Source organism: Aethina tumida, chromosome 3, assembly GCF_024364675.1.
Source record: "Aethina tumida isolate Nest 87 chromosome 3, icAetTumi1.1, whole genome shotgun sequence".
Lineage (NCBI taxonomy): Eukaryota > Metazoa > Arthropoda > Insecta > Coleoptera > Nitidulidae > Aethina > Aethina tumida.
Window position 1 is genome coordinate 34,119,468 of NC_065437.1, and position 19,219 is coordinate 34,138,686.

General features: G+C 28.9%; 1 protein-coding gene across 3 annotated transcripts in view; it reads left to right on the forward strand.

Moving 5' to 3' along the window:
• LOC109600375 (neurogenic protein mastermind) overlaps positions 1-19,219 on the forward strand; it is a 66,803-nt gene that overhangs the window by 44,173 nt on the left and 3,411 nt on the right. For all 3 annotated transcript variants that reach the window (XM_049964352.1, XM_049964353.1, XM_049964354.1), the window contains exon 6: positions 18,713-19,190. In XM_049964352.1, coding sequence (XP_049820309.1) covers positions 18,713-19,190 — 478 coding nt within the window. The remainder of the gene's footprint in view (positions 1-18,712; positions 19,191-19,219) is intronic.

The following is a 19,219-nucleotide window of genomic DNA, read 5'->3' on the forward strand; positions in this document are numbered from 1 at the left end:
CTTAACTTCTAGAAAATATTTTTTTTCATTCGACCTATAAAAAACATAATTAAATTAAACGATTACTTGAAAAAAAGATTCCAAAATCACTAAAAAAATAAAGATTTGTGTATTATTTTAGTTAGTTAGACTAATTACTCAAATCCATATTTTGAATGAAAATCCATTTTTTAGTTAAAAAAAACAATACAATTTTGAGTTAATTAACTGTTAACTGTTTTAATTAATTTAATTATTTTTTGATATTTTAGTAATATAAAGACATTGGTGTCATTTAATTAAAAAAATAGATTTTTATAAAAATAAAATTAAATTTAATTACTATTATTACTATTAGACCTTTATAAATTTAATTTGGATTTCTATAAACAAAAATAATTAAGTTAAAATCGATTACTTGAAAACAAAGTTTGCCAAAATCATTAAAACTATAAAGGTTTATAAATTATTTTAGTTTAGGCTCATTACTAAAATCAGTATTTTAAATGAAAATCCATTTTTTCTAGTTTTATAAAAAACAATAAAAATTCAAGTTCAAATTTTAATTAATTTAATTATTTTTTGATATTTTAATAATATAAAGACATTGAAGTCATTTAATTTAAAAAAACAGATTTTATAGATTCAGGTTATTAAAAATTTATTAATTTAAAAATTGCTCTACTGGAAATTATAAATTTTAATGAAAAAAAATTAATTTTGTTGAAATGATCTATTTTATATGCTTAGTAGTATTATTAAGTTTGATAAACTAATCTGATATTAAGAAAAAAAAAAAGCATATTTTAATGTTATGCATGTTAATTAATGAAACATTTATTTTTAAAATATGCAGACCATTACTTGATCAACATCAAAGGCCGATTTCTGAATTAATAATTAGAAAAAGTACGAAATTCCAATGGTGTATCAAATTGGAACGCAAATCGAATCCATTGCCCGACATCGAAATCGATCTCGGCCTCCGATTCGCTCCTGAACACCAGTAAAACTGTTAGATCGATGCAACGAACGAACGAACGAAGGTATCGGTCGCACCGTCCCGTCCGCCACCGCCGCGGAACCCTTAAAAATTGATACGAAAAACTAATTGTAATTCACCGAAAACACAATCTAATGGCCGATAGTGTTCCGGCCTGCATTTTATTTAAGTATTGTCGAGAAAAGAGCGGCGAGCACATCGGTCACGTTCGAGATCATTGCTCTGGCGTACGCCCAAGACTCGCTCGCTCACTGGCTCTCTGCAGTATGACACGGTTCGACGCAGATTGTCCGCCAGGTTTACCTGCACACCGACGTCCCCTCGGAAACTTGAACAGGCTCGGATGGAATTCAGCCTGGAACAGCAATGGTAATTCACTCTAATGTTTTATCGCCTCATCTTGGATTTTGTTCAGTTGACGCACCGACTTGTCCGTGGTCAAATCATAACTTGACATTCTACAAGTCGTTTAACCTTGTTTCTAAAAGCAGATTTCAAGTCATAACGATTTCAAACCGACCGGAAACGTTAAAAGTATCTTTACTTTGTGAAGTAACTGAAAACAACAAAACTGTTACCGCAGATTAATTGAAAAGAAGCGTCCTTGTCCCAAATTATTTTGGAATGCATGCAAATTTTCTCTCGCAGTCGCCTACCAAAGGAAACGTAAAGGATCTGTAATTTATTTAAAATGTAAATGTGCAAGTTGCGGTGTTTGATCGATTCGGCTTGACTGGCATTTAAAATCGTCAAGTTTACAAAGTGCATTGGGCTTTTGTGGGGAACAAAACTCAACTTTTCGTTAACGTTTGTTGGATTATAAGTTTTCGCAAAAATAATCTCTAAGCCGGATAATTAGCTTTCTAAATATGAACTCGTGCATAAAACTAGTCGAATGTAATTAGTTTTTGCACTTACTAAGCTTTTTCATGTGCCAGGTTACTTTACATTTATAATTTCTAATTCAATTTTGCATTGAATTACCAAATTTTGTACTTTTTTTAATAGACTTTAATAGCTTCATCTCTCTTCAACTACTAAAATCTTTCATCTCTGAAAACTTCCTGCTTGATAAACAAAAATTCTGAAAGCTTTTTATATAGGTGTCACTACAAAATATTAAAAAAAAATGAAAAATTGTAACAAAAAATCTTCATATTTAGATAAAAATATTCAAATCACTTATTCTTAAAAGTGGTACCAAAAATCTTTCATATTCATCATATTTTTAAAAAATCAGTCGTCATTTTTTTTAACAATTCTTGTATTTTCTAGGTAAGAAGTAATTTACATTTCAAACGTTTAACTTTAAAATATTTCAATTTACTTTAAAATAATTTATAAATAACCTCATTACAATTAAAAAAATTATCAGTGTACTTGGTTCTTGGAACTGTGTTTGATGGATGAAATAGAACCCATTAAAAATTTTGAAGCTTCCTTGGAGCCTAAAGCAACATGTGGTCTTCCGTAGTTTTCTTTGAGTAAGTTTTTCTTCTACTATAAATTCGATGATCAACAGGTTTACTAGCTTCAACCTATTATCCAAACTGACCACAATTGCAATCAACTCATTGAAAACTATCAATAAAATATTATATGCGTTACATAGAAAATAAGTGGCAATTATAAAACTTTCTAATTTTGTTATCTTCCTTTAATGTATGTGGAATACATTTATTCACCAACATTTTGATGAAATTCATTGCGTTGATGTTTCTTTCTAATGGTTTATTCGTCATAGTTTAATGACCTATTTCCAAACATGTTGCACGAGATATTGCTTAATTTCTTCGTTGATATAAGTTTCAGGACGAGGTCGACGTTGTTCATTTTCAATGCATTGCTTTAAACCGAGGAATTAACATCAACGAAAGCATAAATAATTTCTTAAGCTTTCGACATATAAATTTTATATCAACCTGCAAAATTGATCTTTGATACCAAATTAAAATGTTTGTTGACACCTCGTATATTAATAAAGAAATATTCAAATTTCTGCATCTAGTATACATCTGCATATATTTCTAGTAATTAGCATAAGTTAATTAATAATTTTGATTTAATTGAAAGCTTTCTAAACATAGACGTACCTAATAGTTATTAACGTTAATGTATAATTACTCAGTAAAGTATTAAAATGAATTTTTTTAATTTTTACAACATTTAATAGAAAATAAAGCTTTTTATCTCATACTTAAATAAACTTCATTTCATTACCAATAGATACAATTTGTAAGTGTGGCGGGCAATTTGAACCGAACCCGTGGCATTATCTCCCACTTGTTTATAACATCGTCTTAATTAACTTATTAAGTCCCCGACGTACTTTATGCGGCGCCATCTTTTGCCATAACACAATGCAATGGGGTGCAAATAGTTCAGAAATATGAAAACGGCGTAACGACTATTATCCAACGCCGTACATTCACCGATGTTCTACTCTCATCTGGAGCAGATGGAAAGTCGCCATGAAGAAATATTGTTTATTTGTTAGGTTTCTTTAGAAATCGCCTGTGAGGTGATATTCAATTATGTTTATTTATGCACTGGCTGTCTGTGAGATACATTTTTTGTTATATACTTATCTAATATTTCCAGAAACCTCTTAGGGTTATTAAAATGTTTGGGTTGGAACAGATTCGAAATGATTTATTAGACGATAAAGCCGAACACTGAGTGCCTTGTGGATAAGCACACTCTACGCGATCCGAATGAAAGATTAAAACTAATTTGAAAACAGTAGGTGAATTAATGAATTTTTCGAATAAATTCAGCCGTTCAGTTAAGTGTGAACGGACACGTTATGTGTGGTTATAATATGATGTTCATAAACAATTTATATTGATGAAGGTGATTGTGAGACCGATGATAAATCCGTTGTTCTGGACGATTTAAAACGTAAACCTGCATACCATTTGGAACAATAGAACCTGCTAGCTGGCATGCAGATATTCGCATTACCGGGAGCTAAAAACCAGTTATCCCGTGGCGAAAACAAATTTACGAAATCTCTAACACACACATACATATTTTCACGAACGTTTAAATATAAAATAACTTATTAAAAAAATAATCACCATTATAATCAAAAAGGTTCTTTGAACTGAAGAAAAGATCAGCCCCAGTTTTGGCCTCCTTCAGAATTAAACCTTTTATTATGCAAAATATTGGACAAAAATAAATAATAGACACATGGAAACATCTGGAATATATAGTCGATGAGATACAACATCTCAATTAACATTTTGAAGCTTTCTTTGACGCTCTAATAGTATTGTGTTGCTATGAATTAACTAAATAAGCTTGCCTTTGACTAAGTTTTCCATGGACTTGGTCAAGGAGACTCTTCCTGGATTGAGACTTCCTTTAAATATGGTTACACTAAATTTACCTACTTTCTAGACCCATTTTCGTCGCATGGAAAAATACCCCCAATAAAAGATTCTTAATAAAAGGAGATAACTGAAAATTGTCAGAAGCCTAATTTTTACTTTATGAGCATTCAATTTGTCCAATATTTTGTTGAAGCTTTCTTCTGTGGGTTGATTCATCACAGATTAATGAGTATTTACAAATATGTTGCATCAGGATTTGGCATGAGATATTGTTTATTTCCATCATTGGTACAGAAGAATTTGACGTTGTTCATATTTATTGAATACATTTCCATTTAGTAAACCAAAATCGAACGATTTATTCTGTAACATAGCTTTAATATAACTATTGAACTCATAAACACAAAAAAAGGTTTTAAACATAATGTAGGAAAAATTTATTAGCAATTACAAATAATATATATTATTTTAGTTCAAATTTATCATGAACCAAAAACGTAAATTACTTTTTCCGATAGCCAAAATTGGTACCCGCGCAGATATAAAGTTATTTACGAAGATGAAGCAAGACCGTTCATGCTCCGGTTCCTCATAAAGGAAACCTCATTTCGGAGATCCACGGCCACGGAGGCGAGATCGACATTCAATATGCAAATGAGGCTCGTGCCCGACAAATAGTGCAATATGCCGCAGGAGTTGCTCGTCTGCCTTTCTGGAGACGATATTCCAGTTGTATTATGGCCGAGGAGTGAGAGACGTTGACGGAAACGATTTCATTCCGTTCCAGCCTATTTTATTTTAAACGCCCGTGTATGCGTAGCAAACATTGAACGCCTTGGCTTTCGCACATCCCTCCCTTATTAATATTGGATACAGTGATAAATTCACGCGCCATCCTCCTCGATAATACAACGCCGCGGTTCGTTGCCTCCCCTTTATCGGGGACGGTTCGTAAACGCGGCAACAAAGCGTATTCGGGGAGCTGTTGTAAATTGGAAGTGTCACCTCGGGAAGCGCTGCGCCAAAACTACCCCTCGGCGCTCCGCCACGGATCGTCCCTCATCATCGGGTCGGCTTGCTGTTCGGAGTAAAGTCCGACGAGTTTCCAAAGTGGAGAGGGTTTGAATTTAGGTCGGGGGATGTGTTCTGTAAACCGCTTTTTTGCTTTGTTGAGGAGCGTTATATTGAATTAAATTTACTTAAACACACTTGCACATTGTTGAAATATTGATAAAATAATGGTAGAATCTTTAAAAAACAAGTTTCAGAATGAACCAACAAATGATTTGTTAGTCTACATGATTATAAATTTTTAAACTATCTTTGGCCACTGTGCCAAATATGTTATAATGTAAAACTAAAAATAAAAAAGCTTAAAAGTTGACAAATCTGTAAATCAATATTTTGATTAAATTGACAAAATAAAAAACACTAGTACAATTTTTTTAATAAAAACAATATTTTAAAAATATTAGTATAACTAAAAATATTAAAATTTATTAATACAGTTTGTTAACTCGAATTTTTGATAACTTAAAGCAAATTGGTGCAGTCTAGGGTGAAAATTATGTGTAATTTTTACTTGATTATTCTATTTTTTTTCTGGCAAATGGTTTTAATTATCGAAGTTTGACTGTATATTTCAAATTAAAATAAGCTAAAAATAAGAAAAAAAAATAATAAAATAATAAAATAATAAAATGAATGAAATAAAAAATAAGAAAAAAAAAACATATCAATTTTGAATAACTAAACCTAAAAACTAATTATTGAATAACAGCAAATATTGCAAAAATTATGTAAATTTCGAAAAGTGTTAAAGGTGGTTATGAAATTATAAATGTTAAAATTGGTTAAGAAATTATAAATTGTTGAAAATGAAGAAATATTACAAGATCTATTTATAAATTTTATTTAATTTTAAGACAGAAAATAAATTACAAAACTTTATAAAATTTTCAAAATTTAAAAAAATGTCCATTAAATAAAGAGAAGAAAAATGTAATGCAGTCAAAATTGTAAATTAACCTTATCTTTAAAAAATGTCAAAAAACTGTAGAAAAAAGTCCCAAAATTTTTTAATTTTAGTTTATGAATTATATAAATTTGGAATATTTATTTGTAAATTTCAAGGCAGTAAAATAATTTTTGTAAAGTCTCAACTGTTAAAATGTTTTTGTTAATTCTATGGATCAACAAAAAATTTATTAATAATTCATAATTTATTGAAATTTGTAAAATCATGATTTAATGAGAATTAAATTATTGAAAAACGATAAGATTGGACCACCAATATTAAAATAATACATGGTTATTATTATCTAGAAATCTCAAAAAATAATAATGTAATTCTCAAAATAACACATTTAGGTCTCAAAAACTATTTATTGTTGGTTGACCCCATAAAATCTTGATCCCTACCAACATATAGATAGATAGATACAGCAGCAGGGATTCAGATTTCTTGTGACAAACGATCCAATATGCCTCCGGACACCGGTCAAACTTAATTCGTCTATGTATATGACAAATCTCGGTCGGAATGTCCGCCATTAGTTCCCGGTTAAGTTCGGACACGTTTATACCCGTGAATGATTGCGACCAGTAATTGGTGGATATCGGTTTTGGGCAGCATAATGGGGGGATTTCGGTTGATATATCGGTCATCTCGAGGACCCGCCATTTATCTGTCTCCAACTACACACTATACAGATTGCGGCGATCTTTTATGGACGAACCGATCTTCCTTCCATATCAAGAGTGTTCTAGCCATTTTACACCAGAGCGATAAATTGGATCAATTTCTTGTTTGCAACTTACCTTTTGCCTTCAATAATGTCTACCGATTTTTTATCGATTTGTCTATGTTTATTTTTTATTTTTAATGAAATGTATTATAGAACTTGAGTATTATGAGTATCTGCTCACTTAAGTGTTTATGTCATTTTTTTAAATATATATCTCTAATCATTATATTATATACAAAATTTTAAAAATCGTTTACTAATTTTATTAAATAATATTTAGAAATATATAAATTGTCCTACCTGAATAGTGCTTATTAATTAATAGAATGACGTCAAAAATAATGAAAATTGTTTAATAGACCTTAAACTTCAAGTTGTTATTTTATTAAATATTGTGAAAAATGTATAAATTATTTGAAATAAAAATTAAAAGCTTGGAATTTTCAAAATAATTTTTAGAGAGGTCTCATTTATAAACTCTTAATGGTCAAATGTTAGTGAAAAGAAAAACTATAATTTGTTAGTTAATTGTTAATATTTGTAAAATAGTGAAGTAGTAAAAAGTTAAATAATATAAAATATTACTTTTAAATAATATAAAATATTACTTTTCTCAACAAAATTGAACCATAAAACATATTTATTCCTTTTATTATTTTTTCCAGTGAAATTATCCTTTAATATTAAAATAATTAATTCAATTTTCAAAAAGTTAAACTACATTTAGGATTCAAAAACATTTATAATTATTTTTTCAGTTATGAAATTTATGGTACTACTAAAGAAATAATTCCAACAAACGTCGACTTCTTGTGAAAATCTATAAAATATTTTTTCATTTTCTTTAAATTTAAATTGTGTATAAAAACTAGAATATGTTCAATTATACATATATACACATAAAATACATATTTTTTTAAAAACTGGATGAAAGCTTTTTTTTGCTGCTTTCCTAAAAACAGTAATCAATTAACGTACAATTTCTTACAATAACCAGTTGATTTATATTGGTAAAATCATGAAATTAGAGAAACTCGCCATAATTAATTTACTTTTTAATAATTGTGTCGTTAATAACGTTAACGCCCATTATAAATTGTTTGTGCTTCTTGAATATCAATTCGATTATCTGATTCGTGGATCTGCCATAATCGACTGGCTCACAACCTACGCCATTAGAACTTCCCTACTCCCATAACGTAATTGGAGGCATGTCAGTTATTTTACAACTTTTTAACTGTCAACATAGAAACGTACAAATTTGAATTATGCAACGGCAACAACATGCTTTAAATGGTCATTGGATCCCGTGTCCCACGGTTGAGTTTTCATTTTAATCGTTCGGTTGGGCAACGTTTTCTTTTTTCTTATCTAATTTTTGTGTTTGATTAATTTATTGTGTCTCGAACGTCGCATCGTCTCGATCCCACGTTATAAATCTCGCAACGCTGCGCTTTCATTATCTTAAGCAAGTCCCAGTCGGTTCCTTTCCGTTTGCATCACACGACGTGAAATTGAAAAATCGTGAACCACCCCGTACTACTGGCGTCGTGTCTTCCGCATAAATTTAATCAAAAACAATTTTGTGATTATCATCGACCACGCCATTAAAGAGCGGAATGTTATTTATATCGCGTTACACATGGCGAAAACTCATCAACATTAATAAACACACACACACACACACCGCAGCATTTGTTGCATTCTTAGACAAATTACGCCAACTGTTCATCTAATGGCGAAATAAAATTGTGCACGTTCAAGTTTAATAGGCGCGTTATGCGTGAAGTTTCCGCATAGTTATTTTTTATTGTTGCCCTCAAAGCGGGTTCTTACTTACGCCGAGTCTCCGGGTTAAATACCTGAAAGTTCGCATTAAATATTATGCGAAATGACAAGCTGGAAACAGAACGGAAAATAAATCGCGTCGGAGGAAGTCGTTCAGTAAAAAGGATTTGGAATCGACGCACAATAAACTGGCTCGTAAAACTGAACATTAAATGCTTTCTCAAGGAGAGAGTAAGTGTTTTTCTACTGTTTTATTTGAACATTCGCACTTTTGCTGAAATATGATACAGAGGATGTGAGACAATTCATGTTGACATGTGAGTGAATAACGTGTTAAGTTTCACATTTATTCTTTTTATTGATTGATTGTAAACTTTTATCTGAATGATTATTATTAATCTCTACTCTCCTTACTTTCATTAATTTTTTCTTGTTGTAATCTATGGTTTCTCCCTTTGTGTTTTTTGTACGCTTTTGTGATTTTAAATTAAAATTCAATCTAGAAAATTGCAAAAGAATAATTAACAAAAACTGTTAATTTTCTGTAGCATTTACATATTTTTTATTGTTATTTTATATTGTTGCAATTATAATTCTCTGGAATTCTTTATGGCCATTCATTTTGCCGTTATAAATATAAAAATAAACAATTAAAAAACTGTTACATCTAATTAAATTTCTTTTTTATTAAAATTACATTGGAAACATTTTTTTAAATTCATTCAAAAACAAATGTTTAAAAAGTATCAGGGACGTTCCGTATTTCATCTTTCTAAATTCGAAAACAATTTCGATATATACAAACTTAATTTAATTAAAATTATTTATCCCAGAATTACGTCACGTATAAGATCAATAAGAGGCTCATTTGCTTTGCGTGCAAGGAGAGAATTGGCAATTGTCAGAAACTAATTAGTTAGCAAAAATCGAGTATTTCATTCAGTGGTTCAAAAATCTACTTATTAATTAATAAAAATTGCTTGTATAATTTCTTCAACTTTTGTGCCAGAAAATTTACCTTATACGTTTTTATTGTGGATCAAAAACACGAAATTTTGTCTATAATTAATTACACATTTTCATGCTTTACAATTGAAAAAAAAATTTTTTTAAATGAGCCACACAGTATATATTTATTTTTTAATTCTTATACTATAAAATTTAAAGGAAATATTAAATTACCTTTTAATAAAATATATTAAAATATTGATTCAATTGTAAGAGGTTAATTAAACATTAAAAAATCAGGTATTATAGTATTGATAATATAAAATTCTCGAAAAATAAGATAATTTGTGCTATTTTTGGCAGTTCATTTTATATTCTACTTGATTACAAAAAATAAATCCATAAAAAGAATATTATTTTTAATTTTTCCACAGAATTATGAATATGCATATTTTTTATGAAATTTTTTATACATCCATTTCAGATGATATTTAATCCAGTGGTGTAGACAGACTTGAAATTTTGTCTATAATTACACATTTTCATGCTTTACAATTGAAAAAAAAATTCAAAATCGTGGGTGTCCTTTCAAATAAGCCACACTGTATGTAATTTTTTATTTCTTATACTATAATTTTTAAACGAAATATTAAGTTAATTAAATATTTTTTAGGTTACTAATCATTTTCTTTTGGATGGTTTATTAAAATATTTTAAAATATTAATTCAATTTCAAACCGATCACAATTTATTAATAACATAATTAATTATAAATATCCATACCATATCCATACTATTTAATAGTCATAGTACAGAGTAATAATATTTAATAAAAAGTGGAAAAAATAGTATAATAAATATTTATTTTTGTGTTTGTATGTTTTAATAATTTTTATTAATTATCTTTTTCATAAATTATTTTGTATAATATTTTTATATATTAATTCAATTTCCAAAGGACCACAATGAATTTATGATTAAATAGTTAATTATATATATATATCAATAAATAATATTTAAAAGTCGTGACACATGATAAAAATGTGTAATAAAAAGGTTGGAAAAATGAGATATATATTTCATGCACCATTAGAAAATTCGAAAATTTTAGATTCACCTATTCAGATGAAATACAAATTCAAAATTATGAATCATTTAAAAGGTTCGAATCGATTTCAATTTTCCAAGCGAGCAACAGAAAAGGTGCCACAGAACAGTAATCTTGGAAGACGGAGTACAGTGTGCATTATTCGGCGTATTGAACCGAAACACCGCTGCAGCGGCACCAACGGCACCGATGCTCGTGTCGCGTTCGGATGCACGTATCCGTATTTGCGGCGGGTGCACCGGTGAAGCGGGGGCTCCAACCGTGATTTACATGTATATCCGTAATAGGCGCACTTGCCACTCGTGGGAAAAGTGCGAGCCACTTCCTCATTCAAATAAGTCGCGGTACCGTTACGTTAAGCCTGTAAACTGTATTATACAGTCCGCCGTGGTTGTTGTTGTTGTTGATGTTGTCGTCGTTTGTAGTTGCTGTTGCTGCAACGAAGTCGTCCGGTGGCCGCACGCCACTGTTCACGAGCACGATCCTTTTAGCTGTCTTCTTGAAAATAAACTATTGATGAATGATTTTTCAATTAAGAATTAATGTCAAACGTCTTATTAAAAATTTTTAAAAAAATATTTTGGTAACTTCTAACTAAAACTTTTTGCAGATTTATCTTACACAGATTATTAAATTGTGTGACATTAAATTTAAACATGTTAATTAAAAATCAATTCAAAATTTTATTAAAATCTTTCATTTTTTTAATGTTAAACTTTTTATTAATATTTTTAAAAATCTTCTTATTTAACTAACAAAAGAGTTTAAAATAAAAATGTTTTAAAAAATTTTACTGAATAATTAGTAAAATTTTACTATTTCATTCAATAGTTTACGAAACTATTGTTTTATTAGTAATTAATATTTCATTCAAAAATAACGATTAATTAGTAAAATTTTACTACATATATCAATTAGTAGTTCTAAAATCTGCTGATTAATTAGTAAAATTCTATTTTTTATTTAGTAGTAATAGTAGTAGCACAATTTTATTTGACTCAGAAATTTCATTAAATATCGATTAATTAGAAAAATTATACAGTTTCATTCAGTACTTCAAAAAAGTACTAATTAACTAATAAAATTCTGCTTTTTAATTTTGTAAATCAAAAAATTATTTTTCTTTCGTTACTTTTTAAGGTTAAACTTTTTATTAATATTTTTAAAAATCTTCTCATTTAACTATCAAAAAAGTATAAAATAAAAATGTTTTAAGAAATTGTATTGAATAATCACTAAAATTTTACTATTTCATTCAGTTTTTTACAAAATTATTAATTTATTAGTAAAATTATATTTCATTTAATAATCCAAAATACTGATTAATTAGTAAATTTTCACTATTTCATAAAGTAATTCAAAAAAGTACTGATTAATTAGAAAAATTTTACTATTTCAATTAGTAGTTCGAAAATCCACTGATTAATTTGTAAAGTTCTATTTTTCATTCAGTAGTACCTAATTCACCTTATTAGTAAAATTTTATTTCTCTCAGTTGTTCAGAAAATTACTAATTAGTTAGGAAAATTATACCATTTAAATCAATAGATTAGATATCGATTAATTAGAAAAATTATACTATTTCATTCAGTAGTTCAAGAAAGTACTATATAGTACTAATAAAATTCTGTAAATTAAACACAGATAAATTAGTAAAATTATAACTAATACTGATTTAGTGCTAATATTATACTATTTCATTAGTAGTTCAGTACACTATTGACTTATTAATAGTAAAATTCTGCTACTTAATTCTGTAGATAGATTAAGTTATAAAATCATACTATTTCAATAAATAGTTAGTAAAAGTATTCAATAATTGGTAAAATTCTTTATTAATAATTCAAGAACACTTTTCATTTATTAGTAGTAAAATTCCTCTATTTTATTCAGAAATTTAGGAAAACAACTGCTTAAATAGTAAATTTGTTCTATTTAATTCTTTAATTTAGAAAATTACTGATTAATTCATAAAATTATACTATTTCAGTTTGTAGTTAAGAAAATTACTGATTGATTAATAAAATTAATATAAATTAATAATTACATTATGATATTTAATTAAATAGTTCATAGAAGTATTCATTAATTCGTAAAAATTCGGCTATTTCATTCAGTAGTTCATAAAATACTGATTAAAAAATAAATTTCTGCTACTACATTTAGTAAGTATAAAATCACTGGTTAATTAGTAAAATTATATTATTTCATTAAAATTTCAGTTCAGAAAACTACTCATACTAAATACTATAGAACTATGTATAACTATTTCTAAACTTAAAATATCCATTTTCTTTTTATGATTTTATTCTAAATAGGTTGTTGCACTAATACACAATTTTTATTAAAAATCAAAAGTAAACTTTTTTATTTTTCGTACTGAGTAGTAGAGTTAAGTAGTTTAAGTAGTAGCTTAAAGATTTTGATTTGTAATAAATTGTGCAACTAATTTAATTATTAATAAAAAATAGGCACCTTAAGTATATAAAAAAAGGAAAAGCACTCTAAATCATCTCAGAAGAAATGGAAAAAAACTGTCCTAGATTAAAACTACAGCAGAATTAAGAGTTGTAATATCCGAAGTGGACCATTTAATTTCGCCGTTCCACAATGTTGGGACCGATTGGTGGGCAGGTGGCGGCACGCCGCCCGCAACCTCGCTTATTAATTGAACTCCGGCAAATCGTAACGCGAACCCGTTGCCACACGGTGGCGACGGCTTGGCTTAGTTCGTGTTTGGAAAGTGCGATCCAGTTCATAGAGGAGTACACGGTTTCGGTACGGCGACGCGCCGATTGAACGTGTGCAATGTTAAGTAGGCAAATAATCGGACCGTCGACTGATGTACAGTGTACACGCCCTCGGCCGCTGCTTTGCATCATCTATCCGTTCCGTTTTGCCTCGGTTGGCAACAGGAGACCTTAATAAAGGCAAATTGCGTTGGTATCTTCGGTTTTTACATCGACCGTGTGTGTGTGTGTGTGTGTGTGTATGTGAGCGTTGATGAGCTCACGTTTTCATAACGCATGTAATTTTGAAGGCGATCGTCTCCACGTTGGCTTTTGGGGATGAAACGATGGGGAGGACTTAACTTAATAAAAATTTAAACCTGTTATATTTTTTTATTTTATATAATTGTATTACAAAAATTAACTAAAACTGCCTGGAAAAGTACGATTCAAAGCTTATTAATTAATTTCGTGCATGTAGTTCTCGAAAATGGCGAATGCGCAACCAGTTTTCGTGACATTCAAATTAGGTGTGTACATAAACAATTATAAATATTATTATAAATAATATCATAACTTTAATGAAATTACATAATATGTCAATACAATTATAGTTAAAAATGACACATTATACGAAAGAAAAAACTGTTACATATATAACTTTCTCTTTTGTTTATTTGTACACGGTATTGATTTCTAATATTTGGAACAAAAACTAAGGAAGCAAAATATAAAAACAAATAAAGTGTAGAAAAGTTGCAGAAATTCACATGCGTTGTATTAAAATAAACAATTTGGTACGATGGCCTTTTACTGTAACTACATGAACGTACCAGTCAATTTACTCTTAATGTTGTTTATAAAATTGAATGGATTATATAAATGTTTAATATAAATATGTTTCAACGTTGATAGTTTTATATAATTTGTTTGTGGCTATAAACATATGGAATAGTGTAAATTTAACTATATTTTATATAGAATTTCTAAAAAATCTTTATATTAGACACATTTTTCTTTTTGTTATTTTTAAATTTAGAAAGTTGTAAATAAAATTTATCATTGCATTATCAAAATTTTCAATTTAAATACACTTTTTGAATATCTTTTTTAATGTTATACATAAGTTAAAAGATAAAATTAATAAACAATAAATAAATAAAATTATTATTATTTACATAATAATAATTTTTAATTTTATTTCGATTCTATATTATATTCTATATTAAATTACTTATTTAAATTAGTGAATTATTATTATTATTATTATTATTATTATTATTATTATTTATATTTAAATTTGTTAATGTTTCTTTTTTTTTGCTTAATAATTTTTCCAATAAGAGACAATAAAAAATATTTTTTTTCAAATTTTTGAGAAATATATTTATATTATCACATTTATTATTTTTATTATTATTGAATAAAGAAAGTTGAAATTAAAATTATAATATATAGTTATACTCTTATACTTAACTTGAACTATATAATTAAAATTAAATTGAATAATAAATATATAACTTAGCCTTTTTTAATATTACACATAATTTAAAAGATGAAATTAATAAACTATAAATAAAATCTGTTATTTACATAATAATGATTTTTAATTTTATTTCTAATATTATGTCTTATATTCTATATTAAATTACTTATTTAAATTTGTGAATATTTCTATTTTGGTTACTACTTTTTCCAATAAGAGATAATAAAAAATATATTTTTCAAATTTTTAAAAAATTTTTATTATTGAATATACTCAACTTGGACTATTTTAGTGTAATTTTTTAAAACTTAAAACTCGGATTAAAATTTATTATTTGCATAATTAAAATTTTCAACCTTTCAACTTTTTTAAACCTATATTAAAGTATTTCTTTATTTATCTAATAATTGATAATTAATTTAAAGAAAAGTAAATGTTTATTATTCCATTTTTGTGATTGATTAATTGTCTATATTTTATTCAATAAAAAATATTGTTTTATTTTTTGTATATATTATACACGGTTATTATTAAATTAAAATGTAATTATCTGTTTATTTATATTTAATTATTAAAATTTTAAACCTAAATAACTCAATTTAAGTCGGTCTATTTATGTAATTAAAATTTTTAATTTTATTTAGAATGTAAAACACATTTAGAATTTTCTTAAATTTGTCAATTTTGCTTTTTTCAGTTGCTTAGCTAAAAGAATAATAGAAGGACTTGAATTTTTAAATAAACCTATCTTGAAACTATTATAATTAAAATTAATTACATTATTAAAATGTTTAATTGAAATCGTTTTTTACGTTTATAAACATGATTTTTAAACATTGTCTCATGTCATTATTATATTAATATTATAATGATTAAATCATTATTAATCATTTTTGACGCATATCACGGTAGTATAACATTTCTAAAGAATATAATATATGGATTAAATAAAATTACTTTAAATTTAGAATAATTGTTCTTTTTATTTTTCTTAATTATATTCAATTTATATGGAATAGTTTTTTCATAAAATATATAAAAAATTATATTTTAAACAATACTTTTGTATATTTAATATTTTGAATATGTACTTGAACATATATTTAAAATCTATAGTATTATGAAAATTTATTATTTACTTCTTACTAAATAATGATATAAAAATATTTATTTATTATTGTAATCTTAAATAGTTTTAGAATGTGGAAATATTATTATTATTTAAATTTATAACACAATATACACTTCATTGATTGTTAATTCAAACTACTAATAAAATACATTTTTTTATTTGTAACGATTATGTAAATAACATATTAGTGACATGATTTTTAACTTAAAATTAATAAGAACCAATTTGAATACAAACTAATAACAAACTCCTTTTCTTAATATATGATTGTAAAATTTAAATTAAATGTGTATTGACTAATTAATTTACAAATTTATAAACATTAGTTATTAGAGTTTTATTCATTGTAAATAAATCATTTGCTTTTCAAACCAATAAGTTTATAAAGGAAAAAATTTATATTAAAGTTTAGATTTGTCTTTCAATCCATTAATGTATCTAACAAGAAATCAAAAGAAGCGTACTTCCAACAAAAATAAACCGTCCCAATAAGCAAGACTTGCCGTCACGCTCGTAACGGTGCGGGGGCACCGCGATTCGCACGCCGCCGTCACAGAACGAGCGAGGGAGTTGAACAGAGACGACCGCATGCGATAATACCAGATGGAAGTTCCATTGAACGTGGGCTTGCGAAGTCGTCGCGCAGCTCGCACGATTAATCGGACGGAAGTGCGGCAACCGTGCGCCGCGGCGGTGGCGGGCACGCTTACGCCACCATGCGAGCAACGGCGGTCAACTGGTCGGCGAGCAAATCTCGGCATCCGCCCGCGCCGTCCCTCGTGCTCCGCCGCACGCTGCGCCGCATCATCATCTCCACTCGGCTTTTAAACGACCTCGCCGGTTCAAACGGTTCAATCGTTAGTTAAGGTCTGCTAAAATCATGAGAGGCCGTTCCATTTCTGTCTGGTTTCTGTTTGTTTCGTTATTTACATAAATACAATAATGTTGGGCTCATTAACTTTTTAGAGTCTTTGTTCGCTTGTTTAAACATGCGATGAAAGAGCTAGCCACTTGCCGTAAACCTGACTGGTACGCTAACAACAAAATGATTAAGATTTACATTATTTATTCAGATAAGCCTCTCTCTGAATTTGAATCAGTGGAAAACTACTGCTCCTACTTAGTTTAAACTCTATGAATCAGTTGAATTACTCTGATACAGCAGATTCCGTTGATGAATCTATTAATTAATTAGTGCGTATTTAACACATGAACCGAAATAAAATATTAAAAGACATTGAAGTATTTTTATGAAAACTAAACTGAAGATGAAGTAGAGAAGAAGTCTTTTAATAAACAATAAGTACATTGTTTCAATTTTCTTCTGCTTCAGGAGAAAGTTCACATCTTTCCCAGGAATTTACAATAAAATTTGTTTTAATGTATTATATTATAGAATAAAGAAGAATGAATGATATTGATTGATAAGTAACTTTCAAAATTATTTAATAATTTGTAGAATTTTTCTAATTAATTAGTTGGTTCGTGAAATATTGAATAGAATAGTAGAATTAATCTGTAGTTTTCTGAACTAGTAAATAAAATAGCAAAATTTTACTAGTTTGTCAGTTTTCTGAAATACTGAATGAAATATTTAGAATTTAACTAATTATTCAATAGTTTTCTGAATTAACTGGAATCTTGCTAACTGATAAATAATTTTCTAAACTACTAAATGAATTATTATATTTTTGCTAATTAATCAGTAGTTTTCTGAACTACTAGAAATAAAATTACCTCGTGATATTGGTATATCGACAAGATGTGCGTTGCACAAGAACATTTCCATTACCCATACCTCTACCGATCAATCTCCGCTCATTTAACAATTTTCACCCCCGAACAACAATCAACTGACATGAAAACATCCATAAAGTTCCTCCTGCACCGACGGACCAGCTTGCTCCCCCAGCGTATCGATTGAACCATCACAGCCCTCCTTATCCAGTTGCCCGACTAGCGTGCGATAGACTGTTGTTACAAAGTCGCGCATAATGCGCGACAGAGAGGATGGCGTCCGACGTTAACTGTCGTGCCTTGTCTCACGCGCGGTACCCCTCGATCTTGGCGCGCACACATACAAGACGGCTTCCTGCTTGATGAGTTCATTTCATAATTTATACCTACGCCATGTATACTTAGTCCGACCCGAACGTTGCCATTGTAACGGAAAACGATACGGGATTTTAATGAATTTTATAGATAAGCACTAGCACTTACAGAACAATTGGATTACTTCCAATGACCGTCTCATAAGAATTGATTTTAAAGAGTGGCGAAGCCAATATAAAACTGACAAACTGTTAAGCTTCGACTTAACTTATCAAAAATTGTAAATTTAATTCATCTGATTATTATAATAGTTTTATTACCAATCTACCAAAAATTCAAATATCAAGTTTATTTATCACATGTCCTTCCGAATACTAAGCAGAATAATTATTTTTAATTTAGGTATCTGCTGGCCAACACCTGCACTTGAGTGGCGACCTGAAGGGCTCCGTGTCGATTGCCACGCAACAAGGCATGCACTTCAACCAGCATGGCGCGACAAACGGCAACGGTCAGCCCCAGAACGCCCCCCAACAGAATCCCATTTCCCAGTCACAGTCCCAGTCCATGCACGCAAACCTGAACTCCCAACACGGCCCCACCATGTCCCAATCGCAAAGTGGGCCGCAAATGGGCAGCACAATGCAGATGCCCAATCCGCAGATGAACCAGCAACAGGGACCAATGGGCGGCATGCAGAACCAGAACATGCAGGGCGGCGGGAACATGCAAGGTGGCATGGTCGGGGGTCCGGGCATGCAGCATCCCGGGTCCATGCCTGGGAATATGGGAGGACAGATGTCCGAATCTTACTCCATGTCACAGAGTCAGACCATCAATTTTACGCAGCAGACGCTGCGGAGAGCCAATGGACCAGGAGGTAAGCGATATTCTATATTCTAATGAACC